Consider the following 21730-nt stretch of genomic DNA (forward strand, 5'->3'; position numbering starts at 1 on the left):
TAAATACATTATATTTAAGTTTACAAAAAGTGAGTATGTTTAAAGAAAAATTAAGTAAATTACAACACGGGTGGCACACAAGGCAAAATTCATTAAGGTGGCTTCTGAAAAATGAAATTTAGGAAGTTCAACACACTGTGGAAACAGAATAATACAAATCTTTTAGGAAAATAGAAAATCAGAACTGAGTTTCCCTCTAAGAAAAAAGCCAGCTTTAAAGAAAAGGAACCCTTGAAACAATCACTTTTGACTTTTCCTTTATGGACTTGGACTTTTCCTTTATGTCAAGACAAAAGAATGATTCTCTGTGCCTCGGATACATACAACACCATATAGGTTCATAGCTCTACAGCTGGACTAGCTAAGACCAAAGGTGTCATTTTGCTCTTCTCTGTTCTTTCTCTCGAGGTTTCATCACACTTGTGACCTCACAAAAAAGGTCAAGGAGCTCAGAGCTATGAGCAGAGTTTGTCACTACCTCTTCTAGAATTTATAGTCCAGCCCCTGTTTGGGCAGACCTAAGTTTGTGAAACATACGAGTATTGTAAGCAATTGTACTAAGTCACTAAATATGGCTAGTGTAGGAGACAATGAGAGACTTTATTTGTAACTGTAATCTTGAAGAGCATTTTAAACACCAAATTCTGGTCTGTTTTATCTTTTTGCTGGAATACTCAAGACAGTGCCATGAAAAGGTAATCGCTTACTACTCTTGAAAATTACCAAACCCTTCAAAAAAAAGTATGCTTTTCTTGTTTTCTTAAATAGTATTCAAACAGCAAGATTTAAAAAAATTCCCTGAGCTCTTTTGCTAACAGTACAATGCTTTAACAATTATGATATTTGAATAATCTCTCTGTCACTCCCTCCAACCACTGCCAACATGTTACTTTTAAGCAGTGGTTCTCAAAGTGTGGTCCCAGGACCAGCAGAAGGAGCACCACCTGAGAACTTGTTAGGGATGCAAATTCTCGAGCCCCACTTCAGACCTACTGACTCAGAAACTCCAGGGGTGCAGCCCAAGCAGTCTGTGTTTTCACGAGCCCTCCAGGGGATTCTAAGCACACTACAGTTTGAGGACTAGTGCTCTAATAAAATAATGGCTACCAGAGTGTGGTCTGAAGACTACTATGTGCCTTCTAGGTAATCAAAGCACTAAGTTCTTGTCACATTTTATACTGACATCAGGAGTTCTCAGTAAAAGAATTCCTAACAGAAGTTCCCCTGGCTAGGTGCCCATCAACATCACAAATTCTCTAACTCCCCAGTGTCATCACCTGAAATAAAAGGGGAGAATTTCTTTTCTAAAGATCAGGAGTTCACCTTTGCCCCATCTCACTTCCCCTGTAGTGATGTGTGTTCCCACAGAGCCCATCACACAGCTATTTCAAAATGCACCACCATCTTATTCTGGCTGTACAGGTGTTCAATCTCACCCAATCAGCTTGATGCTGGCTCAAAGCATCAGAAAACATTCTCTCTGCTTCTATTTCCAGAGGACAAGCTGCCCCTCTTGTCTTAAGCTTTTATTCATTCATTCACTCACAAAATATTTACTGAGCACAGAGTACGTGACAAGTGTTTCTTTAGGTGCTTGTGAAACAGCAATGTGCATGGAAGATAGTCCTACCACTACAGAAGGTCACAGTTACTGTCTGTCTGTCTTGTTCACACACTTTCCACCCTCCAGCTCAAAGCCTGAGTGTGTTTTCAGTTAGCTCCATGGTCTGCTGTGGGCCATGCTTCACAGGACAGCCTCCAGTGATGGACAAAGTAGGGGTTGGAGATGAAAGGGACTTGGGTGGAATCCTAGCTCTACCCAATCAGCTAGGACATTTGACAAGTTACTTTTCAGTTCTCCAAGTCTCCTTTGCCCCTCTGTAGAAAGGACACAATAGTAGCCATCTCCCACAGTTTTTACAAGGATTAAATGAGATAGAGTACAGAGCATAACACCAAGCAGATGTTCAGTAAGTTCTACTTCTCTTTTCTTTCCCTGAAAAAGTAGGATCCTTTCCTGCTTGGGCCTGAAGCTGGTCCTTTAACTTTAGGTCAAATCTGTTTTCTTCATAACCATCTGGACTTTCATCTGGGTCAGTATTTCTCAGTGTGTGGTCTCCAGACTACCAACTTCAGAATCATCCCAACGGATAAAAATGCAGATGCCTGGGCCTCATCCCAGATTTGGGAGGGGAGTGGGGGAATGGAACAGGGAATCAGCTTCTTTAACAAGCTTACCAGGTGATTCTTTGCCAACTGAAGTCTGGGAACAACTGGTTTAGCTCCTCTGAACTACCTCCCCAACCCTCTTGCTGCCTTTCTCAAAGGAAGCTCACAAAAGCTTACTAACTCTGCTCATCCTCCTCCCTTGACTCTTTTGAAAGTTATTCTTTTTTTTTTTTTTTTTTTTTTTTTGTCGTTTTTTCGTGACCGGCACTCAGCCAGTGAGTGCACCGGTCATTCCTATATAGGATCCGAACCCGCAGCGGGAGCGTCGCCGCGCTCCCAGCGCAGCACTCTACCGAGTGCGCCACGGGCTCGGCCCTGAAGGTTATTCTTAAAGAGGAAGCAGAGTGTCACGGTTAAGAGGTCAAGCTCTAACACAAACAGGTTTAAGATCAAATCCCAGTTTTACCCCTTACCAATGGTTCTCCAAGAGCAGTCCCCCAGCAGCAGCATCACCTGGGAACTTGTTTGAGATGCAACTTCTTGGGCCCCACCCCTCTTGAATGGAATCAGAAACACTAGGGGTGGGGTCCAGCCATCTGTGTTTTTTGTTTGTTTGTTTTTTAAATTAAATTTAATTTTATCAATATACAATGTAGTTGAATTTCATGTCCCTTTACCGAATCCTCCCTCCCCCCTCCCTGTCCTCTCTCTATCAACATCATATCTGTTTGCTTGTCTTAACAAGTTCAAGGAATTGTGATTGTTGTGTTGTCTTCCTTCCCCCCACCAGTTTATTTGTGTATTTATTTATTTATTTTTAGATCGCACAAATAAGTGAGAATGTGATATTTCTCTTTCTGTGCCTGATTCATTTCACTTAATATAATTCTCTCTAGCTCCATCCATGTTGTTGCAAATGGCAGTATTTCATTCTTTTTTATAACAGAGTATTATTCCACTGTGTCAATATGCCACATTTTCCATATCCACTCATCTGATGATGGATATTTGGGTGGGTTCCAACTCTTGGCTATTGTAAATAGTGCTACAATAAACATTGGAGTACAGGTATCCCTTTGACATGATGATTTCCATTCCTCTGGGTACATTCCCAGCAGTGGAATAGCTGGGTCATATGGTAGATCTATCTGTAATTGTTTGAGGAACCCCCAAACCATTTTCCATAAAGGTTGCACCATTTTGCAGTCCCACCAACATGTAGGAGGGTTCCTTTCCTCCACAAGCTCACCAGCATTTATCACTCAGTCTTTGTGATATTAGCCATCCTAACTGGAGTGAGATGGTATCTCAGTGTGGTTTTGATTTGCACTTCCCGAATGCTGAGTGATGTTGAGCATTTTTTCATGTATCTGCTGGCCATTCGTATATTTTCCTTTGAGAAATGCCTACTCAACTCCTTTGCCCATTTTTTAATTGAGTTACTTGTTTTTTTGCTGTAAAGTTGTTTGAGTTCCTTGTATATTCTGGATATTAATCCTTAGTCAGACATATATTTTGCAAATATTTTCTCCCACTCTGTTGGTTGTCTTTTAATTCTGCTAATTGTTTCTTTTGCTGTGCAGAAGCTTTTTAGTTTGATATATATAATACCATTTATTTATTTTTTCCTTTGGTTGCCTGTGCTTTTGGGGTCGTATTCATGAAGTCTGTACCCAATCCTACTTCCTAGAGTGTTTCTCCTATGTGTTCTTTAAGGAGTTTTATTGTTTCAGGGTGTATATTTAATTCTTTAATCCATTTTGAATTGATTTTGGTATATGGTGAGAGGTATAGGTCTAGTTTCATTCTCCTGCATATGGATATCCAGTTTTCCCAGCACCATTTACTGAAGAGGCAGTCTTTTCCCTAATGTGTAGACTTGGTGCCTTTGTCAAAGATCAGATTGCTGCAGGTGTATGGGTTGATTTCTAGATTCTCTATTCTATTCCATTGATCTATGTGTCTGTTTTTATGCCAGTACCATGCTGTTTTGGTTATTATAGCTTTGTACTATAGTTGAAAGTCAGGTCCAATGCAATCCCCATCAAAATTCCAATGACATTTTTCTCTGAATTGGAAAAAACTATCCTAACATTTATATGGAATAACAAAAGACCATGAATAGCCAAAGCAATTCTGAGCAAAAAAAAAAAAAAATCCTGGAGGCATAACACTACCTGACTTTAAACTATACAGCCGTCTGTGTTTTAGCAAGCCCTCCAGGGTGATTCTGATGCAGGCTGAAGAGTGAGAACCACTGCCACTTACTGGCTGAATGACCTTGTGCAGATTTACAACTTCTCTAAGCCTTCATTTCCTCATTTTGTACTTGTAAAAGTACAAAAGTACTAACCACATAGACCTGAGATAGTAAAATGACATGACACATATAAAGACCTTAGTGCATAAGTAAGCACTTAAAACTATCCCTTATTATTATTAGGTAAACCATCCTTTGTCCCATTTTTCTTGTAAGTTTGGGTTGCTTGTTTTTTGCAATGGTGAGTGGAAACCATTGTTATGGCATCTTAAATGGCTCAAAGTTTACCTGCTCAACTAGTCTTATTTTTCACTCCATCTCAATTAACTGGAACGATGTTCATTTACTCCTACACAGCTCTCACTCTGTGCCTTCACTATTTCTGTTCCACCTGCCCAGAATACCTTTCCATTTTCTGCCCACACAGTCCAAATCTTACTTCTCCCAAAAGGTCAGGTCTTTTCTGCTCCCTCCCTGAAGTCTTGCCTAACTGCTCCAGGCCAAATGAATCTGCCCTTCTCTGAACTGCCAGTTATCATCTGTGTTGCAGAATTTAACCCTAAGTATATGCATGCATGCTACTTGTGGGTTTTATTTCATATTTTGTTGCCTCGTCTCTTTAATTATCACGAAAGATCTTAGGAAACAGAGATTGTACCTTACAGTTCTTTTTAAATCTCTTCCCTATCCATCCTCTGGTATATGATAAGGAATGAATGAATGAACAAACTTCTATAGCAGAGTCCAGTCTTTCTAAGGCACAATTGAAACTTTTTTAAAAATGCAGGCTTTTAAGAATGGTAATAATTATAGTAGCTTAAGTTCATATACGCCTTCACGGCTTAAAAAATTCTTTGGTACTTTTAACCAAACCTAGTTACAAAAACCTTGTGGGGCAGGTTTCCTTGTCATTGTTTTGCATGAGGAAACATTCAGATCTTTCTCATGACTTGTTCAAGGCTGTAGAACTAGCAAATGGCAAAGCTAGGGCTCAAACTCCCGTATTCCACTGCATCTTTCACTTGGCTGCTTTGCTTGGTCTAGTTTATCACTGTTAGTGTTTACCCTTCTTGCACTGTGCTATAATCTCTAAAGCCAACTCTCCAACTGAAAGCAAGTGCTATTCAAATGATGGGCCCTTCTAATACTTTAGATGTCAAGACAGGGCCCATGTGGGGAACAAGAAGTATAGCCTCACCTGGTGTTCCTAAGCGGGCCTGAGCAATGGTCAGTTTTTCATGGGGTGCTTGGCACTGGCAGCTGGTTTCATCTGCAAATGGGGCAGGTGCAGTCAGGGTCTAGAAGGGAAAAAGAGAAAGGGAATACAGTCTGACAAACTTTCCTTTGGCACTAACATCCCCCTGAAGTTTTATTTCTGTTGGCTACACAGGTATGATTAAGAAGTAGAATATATCTGCTGAGTCTCTCAGAGAAATATTATACTGTTAGAAATACGGACAGGGCATTGTCACTGAAAACTTTTTTAAACTGATGCTTCAGAAATAATCAGAGCTTTTTAGTGTCTGCTATATGCCAGGTACCAGATGAGGTACTCTGAATATGTTATCTCTTTTAAGCCTCACAACCCCCTATGATGGATAGATACTTCTATCCTTCTATAGTTTAGGATGATACTATCCCTATTTCACAGAAAAGGAAACTGAGGCTCAGCAGGGTTAAGAAATATGCCAGGTCATGGCCTTGGAAAATCACAACACCAAGGTTTGAACATTTCACAACCAACAAGGTCAGTCTTCAAACATTTGACTCACCCACACCCGGGGTACTTGGCTGGAAGAAATGTCATACTCAGAAGCGTGGCACGACATCTCCTGTATTTCACACACATCAGCCTGGCCAATCACAAGCTCTGATGTCTCTTCACTGCAGAGGCCAAGGCTGTTTTCTGTGCCCTGGATGAGTCTAAAGTCCAGCAATTCTGGGGGGGCTGCAGATAACTGCTCCTGTGGTAGCTTTAACAGCCATCAATGGCTGGAGGCCCCGCCCCAGGCAGCTTGGGCTGAGGCTCTGGGTAATGCTGTGAGAAAGATGTAGTCACTTGGAAGCCTGCCCAGGAAGTGGCCCTGCATTTTTTAGTCAGCCTCTTAAAATGAAAACCTCACTCTCTCCAGACAGAGGAAGACAAAGCAAGTGGTGTTTGGGTAAACAGGACAAATGCAATCCAGAGTTGTCCACTTGTAACAGTCTTTACCACAGTTACCACTATATCATCTGGTATTTTTAAAGCTGAAGTTGACTGGCCACTATAAACATTACTCATAGTGCTGAATGAATTGTTTCTTAGGGAGGGAGACAGGTGTTACTTAACTTGGGAAGACTCGACTGAAGAATGATCCATACATTTAAACAAGGGTTGGGACCCACTTCTGCCACTCATTCATTCATCCACTCACTCGTTAGAATACATGTCAGGCACTACCTTAGAATCTGGGGATAGAAGTAGGGAGAAGAGCAGTCCCTGCCCTTGAGGAGCCCGTTCTCTGCACTAAGAACCAATCCCTGCCCTCCCCCCATGCCCTTTCCTCATTGCAGCACCACCAACCTTGGAAGCAGAGTTCTGCCCCAGTGTTGTCTGAAGACCTCCCAGTTGCCTGAGACTTTCTTAACCCTCACCCTCTCCTACACGGCTATGGAAACAAAATAAGACTTGGGACAAGGATTCAGGAAACATGAGTACATTATTGGTTCTTTTGTGGATACATTAAGGTGACCTTGTGGGCTATGGTGGACTAGAGCAGCATTTGTAGTGTAGCAAAGGAGTGCAGCGAAAAGAGCAGAAACTCCATAGCCACAAATCTGGGGTTCAAATTTCCTTTCCAGCACTTATTGGCCATATATTCTAATTTGGCTCCTCTGGTTAAAGGAACTGACACTATAGTTAGCTCAAGAGATGAAGGATTTATTTTAAGGCTATCCTGGAACAGAAACTGCAGAAAAGGAAGAAAGGGGCAGAGCGTGGCCCCAGAGTGCCAGAGGCTGCTCTCTGCATGTGATTCTTTCTGTCCCACCCCCATTTACCCTATATCCTCCCACTATATTAAAGTCTCTGCTTGCCTTCCATTCCCCTATAACTTCATCTTAAATATGACCTCCTCAGCCTCTTTACGACACTCACTTAACTTTTGATTGCACCTTTCAGCCCCAGCTCCTGCTCCTACCAACTTACTGCTTCTTTCCATGTTTCTCAATTCAAATTCCTAAGGGAGAATCTAATTGGCCAAGCTCATCTTTTCAAATCAGGCCACAACCAAGACTGGCTGGTGTTGGGTCAGGCTCCCACCCTGGGGCTCAACAGATGTAGCAATGGAAGTCATGGGTGGCCTATCGTTGCCACTTTAGCAGGAGCTATACTTGGGGCAAGAAATATTTGACACTATATTATGATATAATAATAGATAATATAGTTCTCCATAGAAACAAGCAAATTGACTCCTGAGTGGACTTTTAGGACACAACTCAAATGGCTATACAGGTTGGCAAATGGAATTAGCTTATACTAATGATTTATTGCCTTTTAATATATACAAACAGTTAATCTTTCTCACATGATCTAAAATAAATTACTATTTGGAGATCTTTTGTGTGTTAGTCACAAAGTTCATTAAAGAGAGAAGGTGTTGTCATTTTCCGAGAAAGGTGTATTCTAGAGAGTGTGAAATCTGGTAATTAAAGCAAAGATAGAGAAAGTTGTAAAGCAGCAATAGTTACTCAATGGTGAAGAAAAGGTTTTATATGCACTGTGCATTTTTTTCTTAATTATTGTGGCACAGAAGTAGGAAAAAGAGAGGACCAAAGAGATAGCAGGCAGAGAGAATTCCTAAGTGCGTGAGTGTGCTTGTACGTGCATGTATGCACATGTGAGTGTCTTTAACAGCAGTTGACATGGAGAGGGGGTATATCTTGTTATGTACAAGGCACTGTGCTTGGAATGGGGTGAATGCAAAACTAAATGAGCCACAGCCTTGCTCTCCAGAACATTTCCTTCCAAAGCAAGGCAGAATACTCCCTGAGTTGAGAGTCAAGCTCTGTATTCAGGAAGACCTTGGTTAAAGCCCATCTACCACCAACTGGCCCTGTGACCTGAGGCAATATTTTTCAGTGCAAACACCCCAGATTACGATTTAAAAACTCCTTCTTCTATGAGCCAGAAAAAAATCATTTGATTTATAAGGAATTCTATGCTCCTGGGTTCTGCCTCCTTTACATACAAGGGGCAAACAGACTTCAGGACAATATAAGATGGCCAGAGGCTCCTGCGAGGGGCAGGGACTGGGCCAACCTGCAAGGAACCAAGGCCCCCATCTACTCCTCACCACTTGCCAAAGCTGGGATGCTTCCAGGGATCCTCAGGTCTAGGCCCTACATAAGACATAAAATTGAGGTCCAAATAACATAACAGAAAAGCTAAATTTTTGAGTGCCTTCTTAGAGCCTCTATCTATATGCTAAGCACTTTAAACATATTTGTTCTGTTAATATGGACAACAACTTTGTGAGGTAGGTACTATCTCCACTGAACCATACAGTGACACCAAGTGACAGCAAGATGCAACCACAGTGGTAGATCCCTAAGACTCAGTTACCTTTTTGGTTCCCTTTGAACTGAGGAAACCTTCAGGATTCTTAGACAATAGGGATGGAGAGACCTCAACAAGGAGATATCAGACTTCCTAGTAATTAGAGAAGGGGGGGCAAACAACTAATTGAAGAAATAAAAGCATGTGACCATATTTTTATCCAGACTTAGTGAAGCAGGTCAGATGATTTACATGTAGTTACTGTTAAGCCTCAGCTTAGACTCTAAATCACCCAGATCACATTGTCTAGTGTTTATTAGCACATGCTATATGTTTAATATGATGCTAGATGTTTAGAGGATGGATAAATGGAGGAGAGAAATAAGAAAGGAACAAAATTGGCTCTGGGACAGAAATCTTCCAAAGTGAAGGGTGGCCTTTTTAGAATGGCAGAAGGTATTAGTTTGAAAAAGCATGTTCAACTTGCAATAATTTCATATTTAGAAAAAACCTTCTCTTTTCAACATGCAAATCATAGCAACTAAGCTTCTGGACTGATGGAGATCATCAGAGGATAGACTACACACCCCTAGAGAGCCATATTCTAAATTCAGGGTTAAAGAGGCACATGAGATTTTTATGGTTAGCAGAAGAGAATGAGAATTTGAAATGGTTAAAAAGCCCTGGCCCAGTTCCCTGGACTTCACATGTGCAAGGGCCTTGCCAGACCATGGACTTGGAGCTAGGCCACAATAAAACTTCTTTCTACCTAACTTAAGATTTTAGAACATCCAGTCATTGTACGTGAATATGTTGCCTATTTGCCAAAACACAAGTTCTGGTTATGGACCATAGTACCATACCAACGCCATATTGCCATCAGGCTTTTTAAAGGGGAAGACATCATATGTTGGGCATTTCATTTGCAGAATCTCTTCAATTGGACCTTGTCAAATATTTGCTTAAAACAAAAGCTATTAGGTACTATATAAAATATGCAATGCAGGTATTACTTGAGTGCAAAAAAATGGTTGATGGAACCTGTACTTATGTACGTCACTGACTGACAATCGGACCAATCAGACAAGCTAATCAATCAATCAGAACTTAGAACATGGTACTGCTGATGGTGATAGCCAACCGCAGAGTTGCTTCTTTAAGCTAAGCCATTCTTTGTTTGTTTGTTTGTTTACAAGTTTATCATTTATTTTTAAGTTCACTCTCAATTTTGAAATAAAATTTGAAGCAACATCCAAAGAAGTATATTAAATAAATGTTTCAAGAACAGCACAGAACCATGTAGTCAGAAAAATTCAGATAAAACTGTAATTACAAGTTTCTTCTATTTCGTACCAACTTTTTGGCCTAAGATCAAGTCCTAATATTTAGATCCACAAAGAACCTATTGTCTACTTGTAAAAACTCAAACTAAAGGATAATAATAAAAAATGCTCCATACTTATATTTACAAAAATAAACGTAGAGATCAATAAGATACTAGATAGCCCCAAAATAAACAAATATAGAAAGATTTATGATCATAAAGCAATAAAGAGAAAGTGTAGTTTTTAAATAGTACGGTAACAATGACTTGATAACTTGGAAAAAAGTTTTTTCACTTATCACTTATTATATAACAAAGCAGATTAAGTGAAACATTTTCTAGATCTCTAGTGAAGCAATACCTTCCTCAACTTAGAAGTAAATACAAAAGAAAAGAGCAAGAGATTGTACTGCAAAATAATAATAGTTGTGTTTTTTTAAGGCAAAAGAGCAACAAAGGGAAAATACTAATAGAAAAAAAGAATAAAACAACAAAAAGAATTCAAGCAAATTGGTAAGAAAACAGCAGGACCGCAAATGATAAAATGAATAAAGAACAAGAATAGACAATTCATTAGAAAGAAAATATAAACTATTCTTAACTACACTGGGGCAATCCAGTCAGGCCTGAGTTCAAATCCAGTTCCGTTATTTAATACCCATTTGATATTTTTAAATTTGATTTTTAGAAACTTGCTGATTCTTAAGCTGTCCAACTTGTAGTATCCTCATCTATGAAAGGGGAATAATAAAAAGATCTACTTCATGAAGCTGGTGAGGATTAAATGAAATAATATATGGGTGATAAATATCTTCCTTTTGCCTCTCCGGAGTTTACTTCTTATCCTTCTGTACTCTTTTCTGTATGGCTTCCCGTATGGACTGCACCCATGGGCTCCCTTGTTCTCCTGCTTCCAGTTGGGTTGGGTCCATGGGAAGCATGCAAACTACTAGAGGGTAGAACAAAAGTGAGCTTTTGTAAGGGAGGCCTTCGTTATAGGGCTCTCTATGGGGTTCTGGTAACCACACTCTTCCCTTGCCCCTTCAAGCCTACAGGGGTGGCAACACCCCAATGTTTCCAGGCCTAAGGTACTATACTATCCTTGAGGTTTCCTTAAACCCCACCCACACCTTTCTAAATAGTTCCTTTATTCAACTCTCTCCAAATTTCACCTTTAGAATGAACCATCTGTGTCCTGACAGGGCCTTGACTGATACAATATCTATTCCAGTATGATTCCAGGCTCAACACATGTTAGCTAGCAAATGTTCATGTAGTATATTAGAAGCACAGAGATCAACTAAAAGTGAATTAGGCATAGTTACTGAGGTTATAACCATCTCAAGAATGTCTTCTGGTAGGAAAAAAATTTTATAATGACAAAACATTTTAATCAGGATATGCAAAAGAGATAAGAACAGGAATTCAGAAAGAATGTACTTCTCCCATGTAGGCCTTTTGCCCTAAGACTCACAAGCATTAGAATCACAAATTCAGAATTACAAAAAGACATCACAAAATCTCATCCTTCAGTCTCATACTGTTAGGTTTATATTTACTCATCTCTGAACATATTTTTTTAAGCCTGATTTAATGTGAGAGCAGAATATCTTAGTTTTTTGAAGATAGAGAGGAAAGTAAAAATAGATGTTATAGTTGACCATAGGTCCAACACACGTGAATCACTGGATTCTTAGACTGTGTCATTGATTATGTAGAATCTCACATCAGGCAGCTGGTGTAAAGGCCTCGCCAACAGATGTCAGTGGAGTAGAAGAAAAAGAGGCTTAGTACATGGCTCAGCACTAAGATATATCCATTTTTCATTTAGTTGAGTATGATATGTACATTATGAAATAGCAGGCACCACTAAAAACAGTAAGACAGTTATATATGTACTAACGGGGAATGATTTCTGAGACATTTTATTGAATGCAAAAAGCAAGTCACAAAACAACATGTACAACATGTACACACGTTATATAGTATGATGCCATTTGTAGTAAAAAGAAAGAAAGAGAGAGAAATAGGTAATTGTGTAGAAATAGTTCAGAACTATGCTAATACAGTAGCCATTAGTCACATGTGGCTATTTAAATTCAAATTATAATTAATAAAACTTAAATTAAATTAAATACAGTTTCTCAGTCACACTAGCCACATTTCAGGTGTTCAATAACCACATGTAGGCACTATATTGGACAGTGCAGATATACAACATTCTCATCATCACAGAATGTTCTACTGGACAGCACCGGCCTAGAAGGATACATACCAAAATGTTAACTGGAGTTTCCTCTAGGGGAAAACATAGTATTTTTGGAGAAGAGATGAAGGGATGTTTTCAATGTTTAGTCCATATGTGTCTGTTATTTTGTTTTATTTTTACAATGAGAATCCATTCATTGAATGACATAATGTAAAAAAACAAAAAAAATTTACAGAAATATCTCCCCTCCTGTGAATTAAGAGAAGGCTGAATCAAGGCTCAGGTGTCTACAATGTGGGGGGCGGCGGGGTGTAATAGGAAAAGAAGAGAATTTTGAAAAATAACAATGATTATCTATAACTAACTGTTAAATGATATGATTCTCAGGTATATGGAACATTTAAACTCTTTTGAGCTTTAAAAAAGTTAAGTTGCTTTCATAGTATCTACCCATTATTCATTTTCCAACATCCAACAAACACTGCTTGAGTGCGTGCTGTGTGCCAGCCACTGTCTAGATTCTGAGGATACATCAGGGAACAAAGCAGACAAAAAGTCCTGCCTTCATAACACTTACAGATAATAAACCAACAACAAAAAAATGTAAAATATGTAGTATGCTAAAAGGCAATTAAATGCTATAGAAAAAAATAAGGCCAGGAAGGGGAATGGGGAGCGTAGGAAGGATAACTGTAAACAAGATAGTCAAGGAAGTTGATATTCATGTAAATATATAAAGGATCAGCTGAGCCATATGGAGAAAGCTCTGGAGAGAGGGCATTTCAGGCAGAGAAAACAGTAAGTGCAAAGGCCCTGAGGCAGGAGCATACCTGGCTTTTTCCAGGAATAACTAGAAGGCTGGTATGCCTACAGAAGTGAGCAAAAAAGAAGAGCAGTAGGAGATATAGCCAGAAAGGTGAGGCAGGAAGGAAGGAGATGCAAGACACCTAGTCGTGTGGGGTTTTAGGACACTGTGAAGACTGGCTTTCACTCTAAGGAGATGGGAGCCATTAGAGAGTTTTGAACAAGGCGTGATATAATCTGACTTAGTTTTGACAGGGTCACCTGGCTGATATGCTGAGAATAAACTGTAAGAGGTCAAAGGCAGAAAAAAGAAAACCACTCAGGGGTCTGGTGCAATAGTCAGGAAAAAGAAGATAGAGGCTGGGGCTACGGTGATAGCAGCAGAGGTAGTGAGAAGTGGTCAGATTCTGGATTGATTTTGTATAAATAAAATTTGGAACAGATTGGATGTAGAGTTTGTAAGAATGAGAGGAGTCAGGATAATTCCAAAGTTACTGGCCTGAAGATCTGGAAAGATGGCATTGCCATTCCTTAGGCTTGGGAAGATACTGGAAGAGTAAGTCTGGGGGTGAGAGGGTCAGGGATGAGGAGATCAAGAATTCTGTTCTCAGCATTTGGTTTGACGTGCTTATTAGATCGCCAAGTGGAGATGTCAGGAAGACAGTCTAGATTTGGGAGAGAGGACTAAGCTAGAGATACAGGTGTAGAAGCTGACAGAATATAAGTGATATTTACAGCCATTAGACTATATTCACTCATTCATCTAGGGGCACAAGTGCAGGTAGAAGAGAGGTCCAGGTCATCAAATGAGGAGACATCGTTTATTTATGCTCAGTCTCTCCCCACTATTACGGAAGCTTCAAGAAAGCAAGGACTTGGTCTGTCGTACTAATTGCTGTATCCCTACTCCCTGGGGCAGTACCTGGCATATAGAAGATCCTCAATAAATATTTGTTGAATGAGGGAATATAAAGTCACTGGAGAGAATGATTATTGATAAAGACAAAAACAGGCTTTAAACTCAATAAGAAAATAAATACATTTATCAATGTTTCATAACTTTTTCTTATCATCATCATAATATATATCACAGGAAACTTGGGAAAATTAAGAGAGGAAAACAAAAGTCACCAACAATTTTACTTCCCAGAGACAACCATTATTAACACTTTCTATATTTTACTTCAGGCTTTCTGGTATGTCATATATATGTTAACAACTTTGAAATCTTACTGCATAGACAGTTTTTTTCACTCAATATATCATGATTATTTTATCATGTCATTTAAATAGTTTTCGACTTCACTAATTTTGATGGTTGTAAAACATTTCACTGAATAGAAAAACCATAATTTAAATACTTCTCTATTGCTGAATATTACGTTACTTATATTTTACTAGTATAAATAACATTCTAAACATAATTTTAAACCTCTGATTATTTCCTTAGGATAGACACCTAGGAGATGAATTACTTAGATCAGGAGTATGAACACTTTAAAGACAAATATTTGAAGAACATTTTAACATGTACTGTTAAATTACCTTCTACAAAAGCTGTGTCATTTATACTCACATTACAACGTATGAAAGCACCTATCTTGCTGCCATCTCACTGGCATTGAGTCAATTTTATCAATTTTATCTTTGTCAATTTGATAGACCAAAAAACAGCATCATGCTGTTTCAATCTGCATTATTTTGATTACAAGAAAGATTGAACATTTTTCAAATGTTCATTAGCCATTTGTATTTTCTTCTGAGAATAATTTGTTCTTTGCCCATTTCCCTATTGTTGAGAATAAGTATTTTGAAGTTGGTTAAAAGCAAAACAATAGCACAGTTAAAAAGTTGTCTTAGGGCCGAGCCCGTGGCGCACTTGGTAGAGTGCTGCGCTGGCAGCGCGGCGACGCTCCTGCGGCGGGTTCGGATCCTATATAGGACTGACCGGTGCACTCACTGGCTGAGTGCCAGTCACGAAAAAATGACAAAAAAAACCCAAAAAAACTTGTCTTAAATATCTTTTAAAAACTCATTTTTCAACTTTATTTAGAGCACCCTCATAAGAAGTCCATTTTTTAAACCAGTGTGTGAACACCCACAACTAGGTCAGGCTAGTAATTACTATCCTTCTGGCAATCAGGGATCACAATTTTTGTGACGTCCTGGGGATATAGGCCTCCTGAAAACACTGACCACCCACAAACCCTAACTCCCTTCCATGCGGCCACCTTCCAAACCCCACAGCAGAGAATTTCAAATAACTGGAAGACTCATAGTGCTATAAGTAAAACCACATCTCATTAATTCTAAAATGTACATCCCCCCCACATTTTAACATTCAGAAATTAGGAAGGATCTTACAATAAAGGTTGTCTTAAAATCAGCGTTAACCATTTTTTCACATTGTAACTCCTTTGAAATGGAAGTGCAGCTTACAATTAATAGCATCTTAGATTCACGAAATGCATAGATGCTAGTAACAACAGAAAATAATCTTTATCTAGAGATTAAAAATTCCGTAGCCTAAATCACTTTTTTCTTAGTCTGTTGAGCTTAAGGAGTTTATAATGAACATCAATAACAATGTTATACCACATATATTTTGCATCTCCTTCCCCAAAGAACTTGAAGTAACTTTGAGGTGACTTAAAAAAATAAAATTTGAAAGTTTAAAATAATAGTTGCAAACTCTGGGGTGACAGGGAAAATATACACACACACACACACACACACACACACATATATATGTTTTTTTTTAAAGGTCAAGGGTGAGTTGAGCACACAGGAATGCATACCACGGTCCTCTACATTTTGGAGAGGTGGACCACAAAAATGGCTGTAAGCTCCCAGCAGTCACGGCAAAGAGGAAAACAAAAATTAATATTGTCCTTAAGCAAAAAACAAAACAGCTATTGAGGAAAAGCAGTGTTTCCTGATGCCAGGTTCTGAGAGAAACTCCTCCTGTGGTGCCACCTTAAAGGGCATGTTGGGTGATGCTGTAGTGATGCTGACATACTCAACAACAGCCCCCCGATAAAGACAGTGCTGTGTTTATGTTTGTCTCCATAGTGCCCTCCATGCAAGGCAGAGCCCCAGAATCCAAAAGCAGTTCAGAAAAGTATTTCTATAAGGGGCCAAACATGAAGTCTGAAAATGCAGTTCTTTCTCCCTGATGGCTAGATCCAAGAGTGAGATTTAGAACATCTAGACCAGTGTTTTCTAAGGTGGGATGGGCAAGACAATCTACTGGAGAGCAACACTTGCACTTATATTTATTTTTCATATCAAAAATCAAGAAAGGAAACATTACTAATATCTAATTCTAATATATGGATTTGCACTGATGCCCCATCTCTGTCAACATCAAGTATATGAGGTGTCCTAAAGGGAGAATGTAAGTTGGGTGGTCTGGGTTGCCTGACATTTTCACTTGCTTTCAGCTTATCGCAATAAATTGCAGTTCACATGGGCCTTGATAAATGCATTTTTGGATTATACTATCTAGTTGTAACTAAACCAATGCTCACAAGATCAGCAGATGGCTTAAGAAATTTCCTGCAACAAAATAGGAAAGCAAAGATAATACAAGCACAGGTGAACAACAAGAAAATGGCAGAGCTGACACTTCTATTCCCTGTATGAGCTCTGCATCAGCCATATTATCAGGTACGAACAATAACAACCTAATCTGATCTGACAAGAAGACAGCTGAATCAAAAATTATCACACAGAAAATTATTAGAAATTTCTGTTACTATTAACATTTAACCTCACCTTAAGCATATATTGTACCCTGAGACATTAGCTAATGACGGTATGAAGTTATTGTAATTGCCATGAGACTTTAAAATAAAGCATCCAGAAAATGAACATACACCTCTATGATTTTTTCAAGTTTCAATGTTTTGATGTTTCAAGTCATGTGATACTCAATCCAATACTTCACAAAATACCATTACATGTAAAGACAAGTGTTTAGAAGTCTTTTTTGAGTTTCTGTAATTCAACAGAGCAAAAACAAAAGTCCCACACCATTGCGAAAACATCTGTGCTTCGTGCCACAGTAAAACTAGCCGCTCTAATGTGCAGAAAATAAATTGATGTCAAACTAAAATGCATTCCTTTGTCAGCAAATATATTTCCAAGACATATAGAAAACATGCTGAAGATTGGAAGGAACAAGCATTAGAACAAATTATGCAGTACGGGAGGTTTGCTATACAGTTGGACGGAAGTGCAGATATTTCTAACATGTCTCAGCTTGAGGTATTTGCTAGATTCTATTTCAGTAGTAAAACCCCCTTTTTCCAAGCCTTTAAAGGAAAGATGCTCCAAAGAAGATATATTCTGCAAAGTAGATAAGTTCTTTAACAAAAACATTTTACAGGAAAACTGTTTAAGTGTAACTACCAATGAAGTGATTGCTTTGCCCTTGGACCTCTGATCTCCCACCTATCTGAGAAGTACCTCTCTGTTTTCTTTTCATGATCCTCTATTGGCTCTATCTATATGTTGTTCCTCAGGATTCCATCCTGGAAGATTGTGAGGTAAAGTAGATTAACTTAACCAGATTTCATGTAGAGATAGGCAGATACAGGGAGGATTCAAATAATTTTAATTACAGCTCCTCTGTTTCTCCCCCTCCAAAACCCTGATGGGATGGCTCTGGGCCAGCTATTTTCTAGAATTTGCCTTGTCGCAGGATTATTCTGAGGCACTCCTGCTAGCTAATCAATGCCATCCACTTCCTTCTGAGTCCAGAAATTGTCTGACTGCGAGGCTAGGATATCGTTAGACAAAGCATATAAATTAGGGACCATGGATTTTAATTCACAGATTACCTGATTAGGACTGGACTGGTCCTAGTTTAGCTCAAGTTTAGTGAACTTTATTTATTTTATACTTTTTAAGGCTATGCACATTTATTTGTCCAAATAACAAATACATAAACTGAATAACAGATGAATTACAAAATACTTTGTAGAAAGTAGGGCTTCAAATTTTCACAAAAACTGGAGATGTAAAACTTATTAAAATTCACATATTTCATCTTATAATCTCTACAATTATTTTAAATAGCTATCTAAAGTCTTCCAAAAGTATGCAAATATCTGATTGCAACAGAGGAATATGAATAAACTTTTCAAAGGCAAATTAATTTTTAAGCAAATCAACAAGTTCACTTAATAAAAAGAAATCAAGAACATAAATTAAATATCTAAGTTTAGCAACAGAAATTGCATTAAAAAATCAACAAAAGAGAGTATAAACACAAGGGCACTTCAAAAAGGTTCTGAAAAAATAGAATTGAAAGATAATGGAAATCTTTCCACGAACTTTTTGCTTGTTTAAATTTTTCCTTTGTCTTTTTTTTTAAGACTAAGATCATAGAAAATATGTTGTCTGACCACAATTACAGAAGGAAATTTAGAAAACACACAAATTAAGCAATGCTCCTAAATAAACAATGGGTAAAAAGAAAAATCACAGGGAAATTAGAGAGTACTTTGAGATAAGATCAAAACACAACATATCAAAATTTAGAGGATGCAGAGCTCATGCAGTGCTTAGAGGAAAATTTATACTTGTAAACACCTATATTAAAAATAATAAAAATCTCAAATCAGTAATGTAAACTTCTGCCTTTAAGAAAATCGAAAAATTATAGCAAACTAAACCAAAAGCAAATATAAGTAAGAAATAACAAAGATTACAATAGAAATATATGAAACAGGGAATTAAGAAACAAATCTACAAAACCAAAAGTTGATTTCTTTAAAAAGATCAACAAAATTTGCAAACCTCTATCTAGACTGATGAAGAAAAAAGAGAGAAGACTGAAATTACTAAAATCAGAAATAAAGTAGGGGCATTATTACATTGTCACTATGGTTTTTTGTGGTGGTAAGATTTAGTTTCTTTCTTTGCATTTTTGTTCTACCAAAGGGTTTTGTTCTTTCTTGTGTGTTCGTGGTAGTGATTATCATTTTTCATATTCCAGATGCAGGACCTCCTTGAGGATTTCTTTTACGGCTGGTCGTGTGGTGATGAACGCCCATGGTTTTTGCTTATCTGTAAAATACACTATTTTTCCCTCATTTCTGAAGGATAGCTTCGCTGGGTATAGTATTCTTGGTTGGCAGGTTTTTTTCCTTTAATATTTTGAATATATCATCCCATTTTCTTCTGGCATGTAGTTTCTGTTGAGAAGTCTGCTGTTATTCTGATAGGGGCTCCCTTATAGGTGACTTGACGCTTTTTTCTTGCTTCTTTTAAGATTCTCTCCCTGTCTTTGGGCTTTGCCAGTTTGAGTATAATGCATCTTGGAGAGGATCTTTTTGGGTTGAATCTGTTTGGGGATCTTTGAGCCTCCTGGATCTGAAGGTCCATGTCTCTCCCTATACCTGGGAATTTTTCCATTATTATTTCATTGAACAGGCTTTCCATGCCTTTTCCTTTCTTTTCCCTTTCTGGAACACCCATGATTTGAATGCTTGTGCACTTAAGATTGTCTGCTAGCTCTCATACATTTTCTTCATTTTTTAAAATTCTTTTTTCCTTTCTGTTTTTGCCCCTCTGGGTTATTTTGAAAAGAGTATCTTCAAGATCAGAAATTCTTTCTTCTCCTTGTTCTAGCCTGCTGCTTAAGCTATTGGTTGTGTTTTTATTTCGCTGAGTGAATCTTTCAGTTCCACGAGTTCTAGTACATTCTTTTTTAAGATGTTAATCTGTTTGTAAATTTCCTCCTGCATATCCTGGATTTTTTTTCTCATTTCTTATGTTTTCTGAGTGTTCTTGTATCTCAGTGAGTTTCCTTTGTTGCTCAGAATTCCTTCTCAGTCACTTCAAGGGTTTCCTGCTCTAGAGGTTTTGGTATTTGAGAATTACTGTGTTCTTTTGGTGGTGTCATATTATCTTGGGTTTTCATATTTCTTGTATCTCTACATTGATGTGTAGTCATCTGGTAGAGCAGTTGCTTATTCTATTACTCTACAGTGGGCTTAGAGGAGAGCGACGTTCTCTTCTTTTTCCAGTCTCCACTGGTGACTCTCCTTGCATCATTGCCGTCGAGTGTCCAGTGGGCCACCTGCATGGTGGCTGTGGCTGCTGCTGTGGTATTGAGCCACTTTTTTGGCAGCCATGGCTGTGGCAGTGGCTGTGTTGGGCCACCTGCATGGAAGTGGTGTTTTCAGCATGCTCTCTTGCCTGCTTTGGGGCAGAGGGGGCTGCAGCCCTCAGCTCCTTACCTAGGATCCAGGGCGTGCTCTCTTGCCTGCTTCTGGGTGGAGGGGCTGTGGTCCTTGGCTCCTTGCCTAGAACCCCAGGCATGCTCTCTTGCCTGCTTCTGGGTGGAGGTGGCTGTGGCACTTGGCTCCTTACCTAGGACCCTCGGTGTGCTCTCTTGTCTGCTTCTGGGCAGACGGAGCTGCAGCCCTCAGCTCTTGCCTAGGACCCTGGAAATGCTCTCTTGCCTGCTTTTGGATGGAGGGGCAAGCTTAGTGAACTTCAGTGGAACGTTTAGTTTAAGGACCCAAATTAGCTTTATTTGGGGCTGGATATACTGGCCCCTCAAAGGATGAGCATATTGAAACTCTGTTAGCGGCCAAAAGCTGCAATTTCAGGTAGGATCTGACATCATTCCTCAGAATATTGTCTGTTAGATCACCAGAATTATTTGGAAATGGGAAATACATTGTAGAGTATATTCTTTCTCCATTACCTCGGTCAGAATATCTTTAAACTCTGTACTAAAGAATAATATACACACAGAAAAGCACACATATCCTAAGTGTGTGGTTTAGTGAACTTTCACAGTCTGAGTACATGCAGCATCCAGATCAAGTAACTGACTACTGCCAGGGTCCATCCCATGCTCTTTCCACTATGCTGACTTCTAACGTCATAGATGAGCTTTGTCTACTTTATTTTATATTGTATAGAAATAGAACATGGAGTGCATATTATTTTGTGTCTGACTTCTTTCATTCAATATTATGGTTGTGAGATTCGTCCATATTCTTGCAGGTGGTTGTAGACTCTTGATTCTCATTGCTATATAGCACTATATTGTGTGAATATACTACAATTTATCTATTCTGCTTCTGTTGGGCACTTGGGTAGTTAACAGTTTGGGATTATTATTAATAATGCCTCTAAAAACACCCTAATACTAGTTTTTTTGGTGGGCATATATAAAACATTTCCTATGAGTGAAACTGCTGGATCAGAAATATTTATTTTGTATTTCTGATTTTATTACAAAGAGCCTATATATCTGATTTGTTTCTATTTCTGGTCCTGAAAGCAGAAGATGTGACATGAGAGGGCTGAATACGGCATTTCTCAAAGTGCATCCAAGTACATCTTGCTTCTAAACCACCTGGGAGCTTGAGCAGGTGATTCTTTGCTCACTGATGTTTCAGA

The 21730-nt window shown here is 38.7% G+C and overlaps 1 protein-coding gene across 1 annotated transcript in view; it reads right to left on the reverse strand.

Moving 5' to 3' along the window:
* PCYT1B (phosphate cytidylyltransferase 1B, choline) overlaps nt 1–21730 on the reverse strand; it is a 75765-nt gene that overhangs the window by 44890 nt on the left and 9145 nt on the right. The window contains exon 2 of the mRNA XM_063084296.1: nt 5628–5727. Within this exon, the coding sequence (XP_062940366.1) occupies nt 5628–5727 (100 nt within the window). The remainder of the gene's footprint in view (nt 1–5627; nt 5728–21730) is intronic.

Source organism: Cynocephalus volans, chromosome X (assembly GCF_027409185.1).
Source record: "Cynocephalus volans isolate mCynVol1 chromosome X, mCynVol1.pri, whole genome shotgun sequence".
Taxonomy (NCBI): Eukaryota; Metazoa; Chordata; class Mammalia; order Dermoptera; family Cynocephalidae; genus Cynocephalus; species Cynocephalus volans.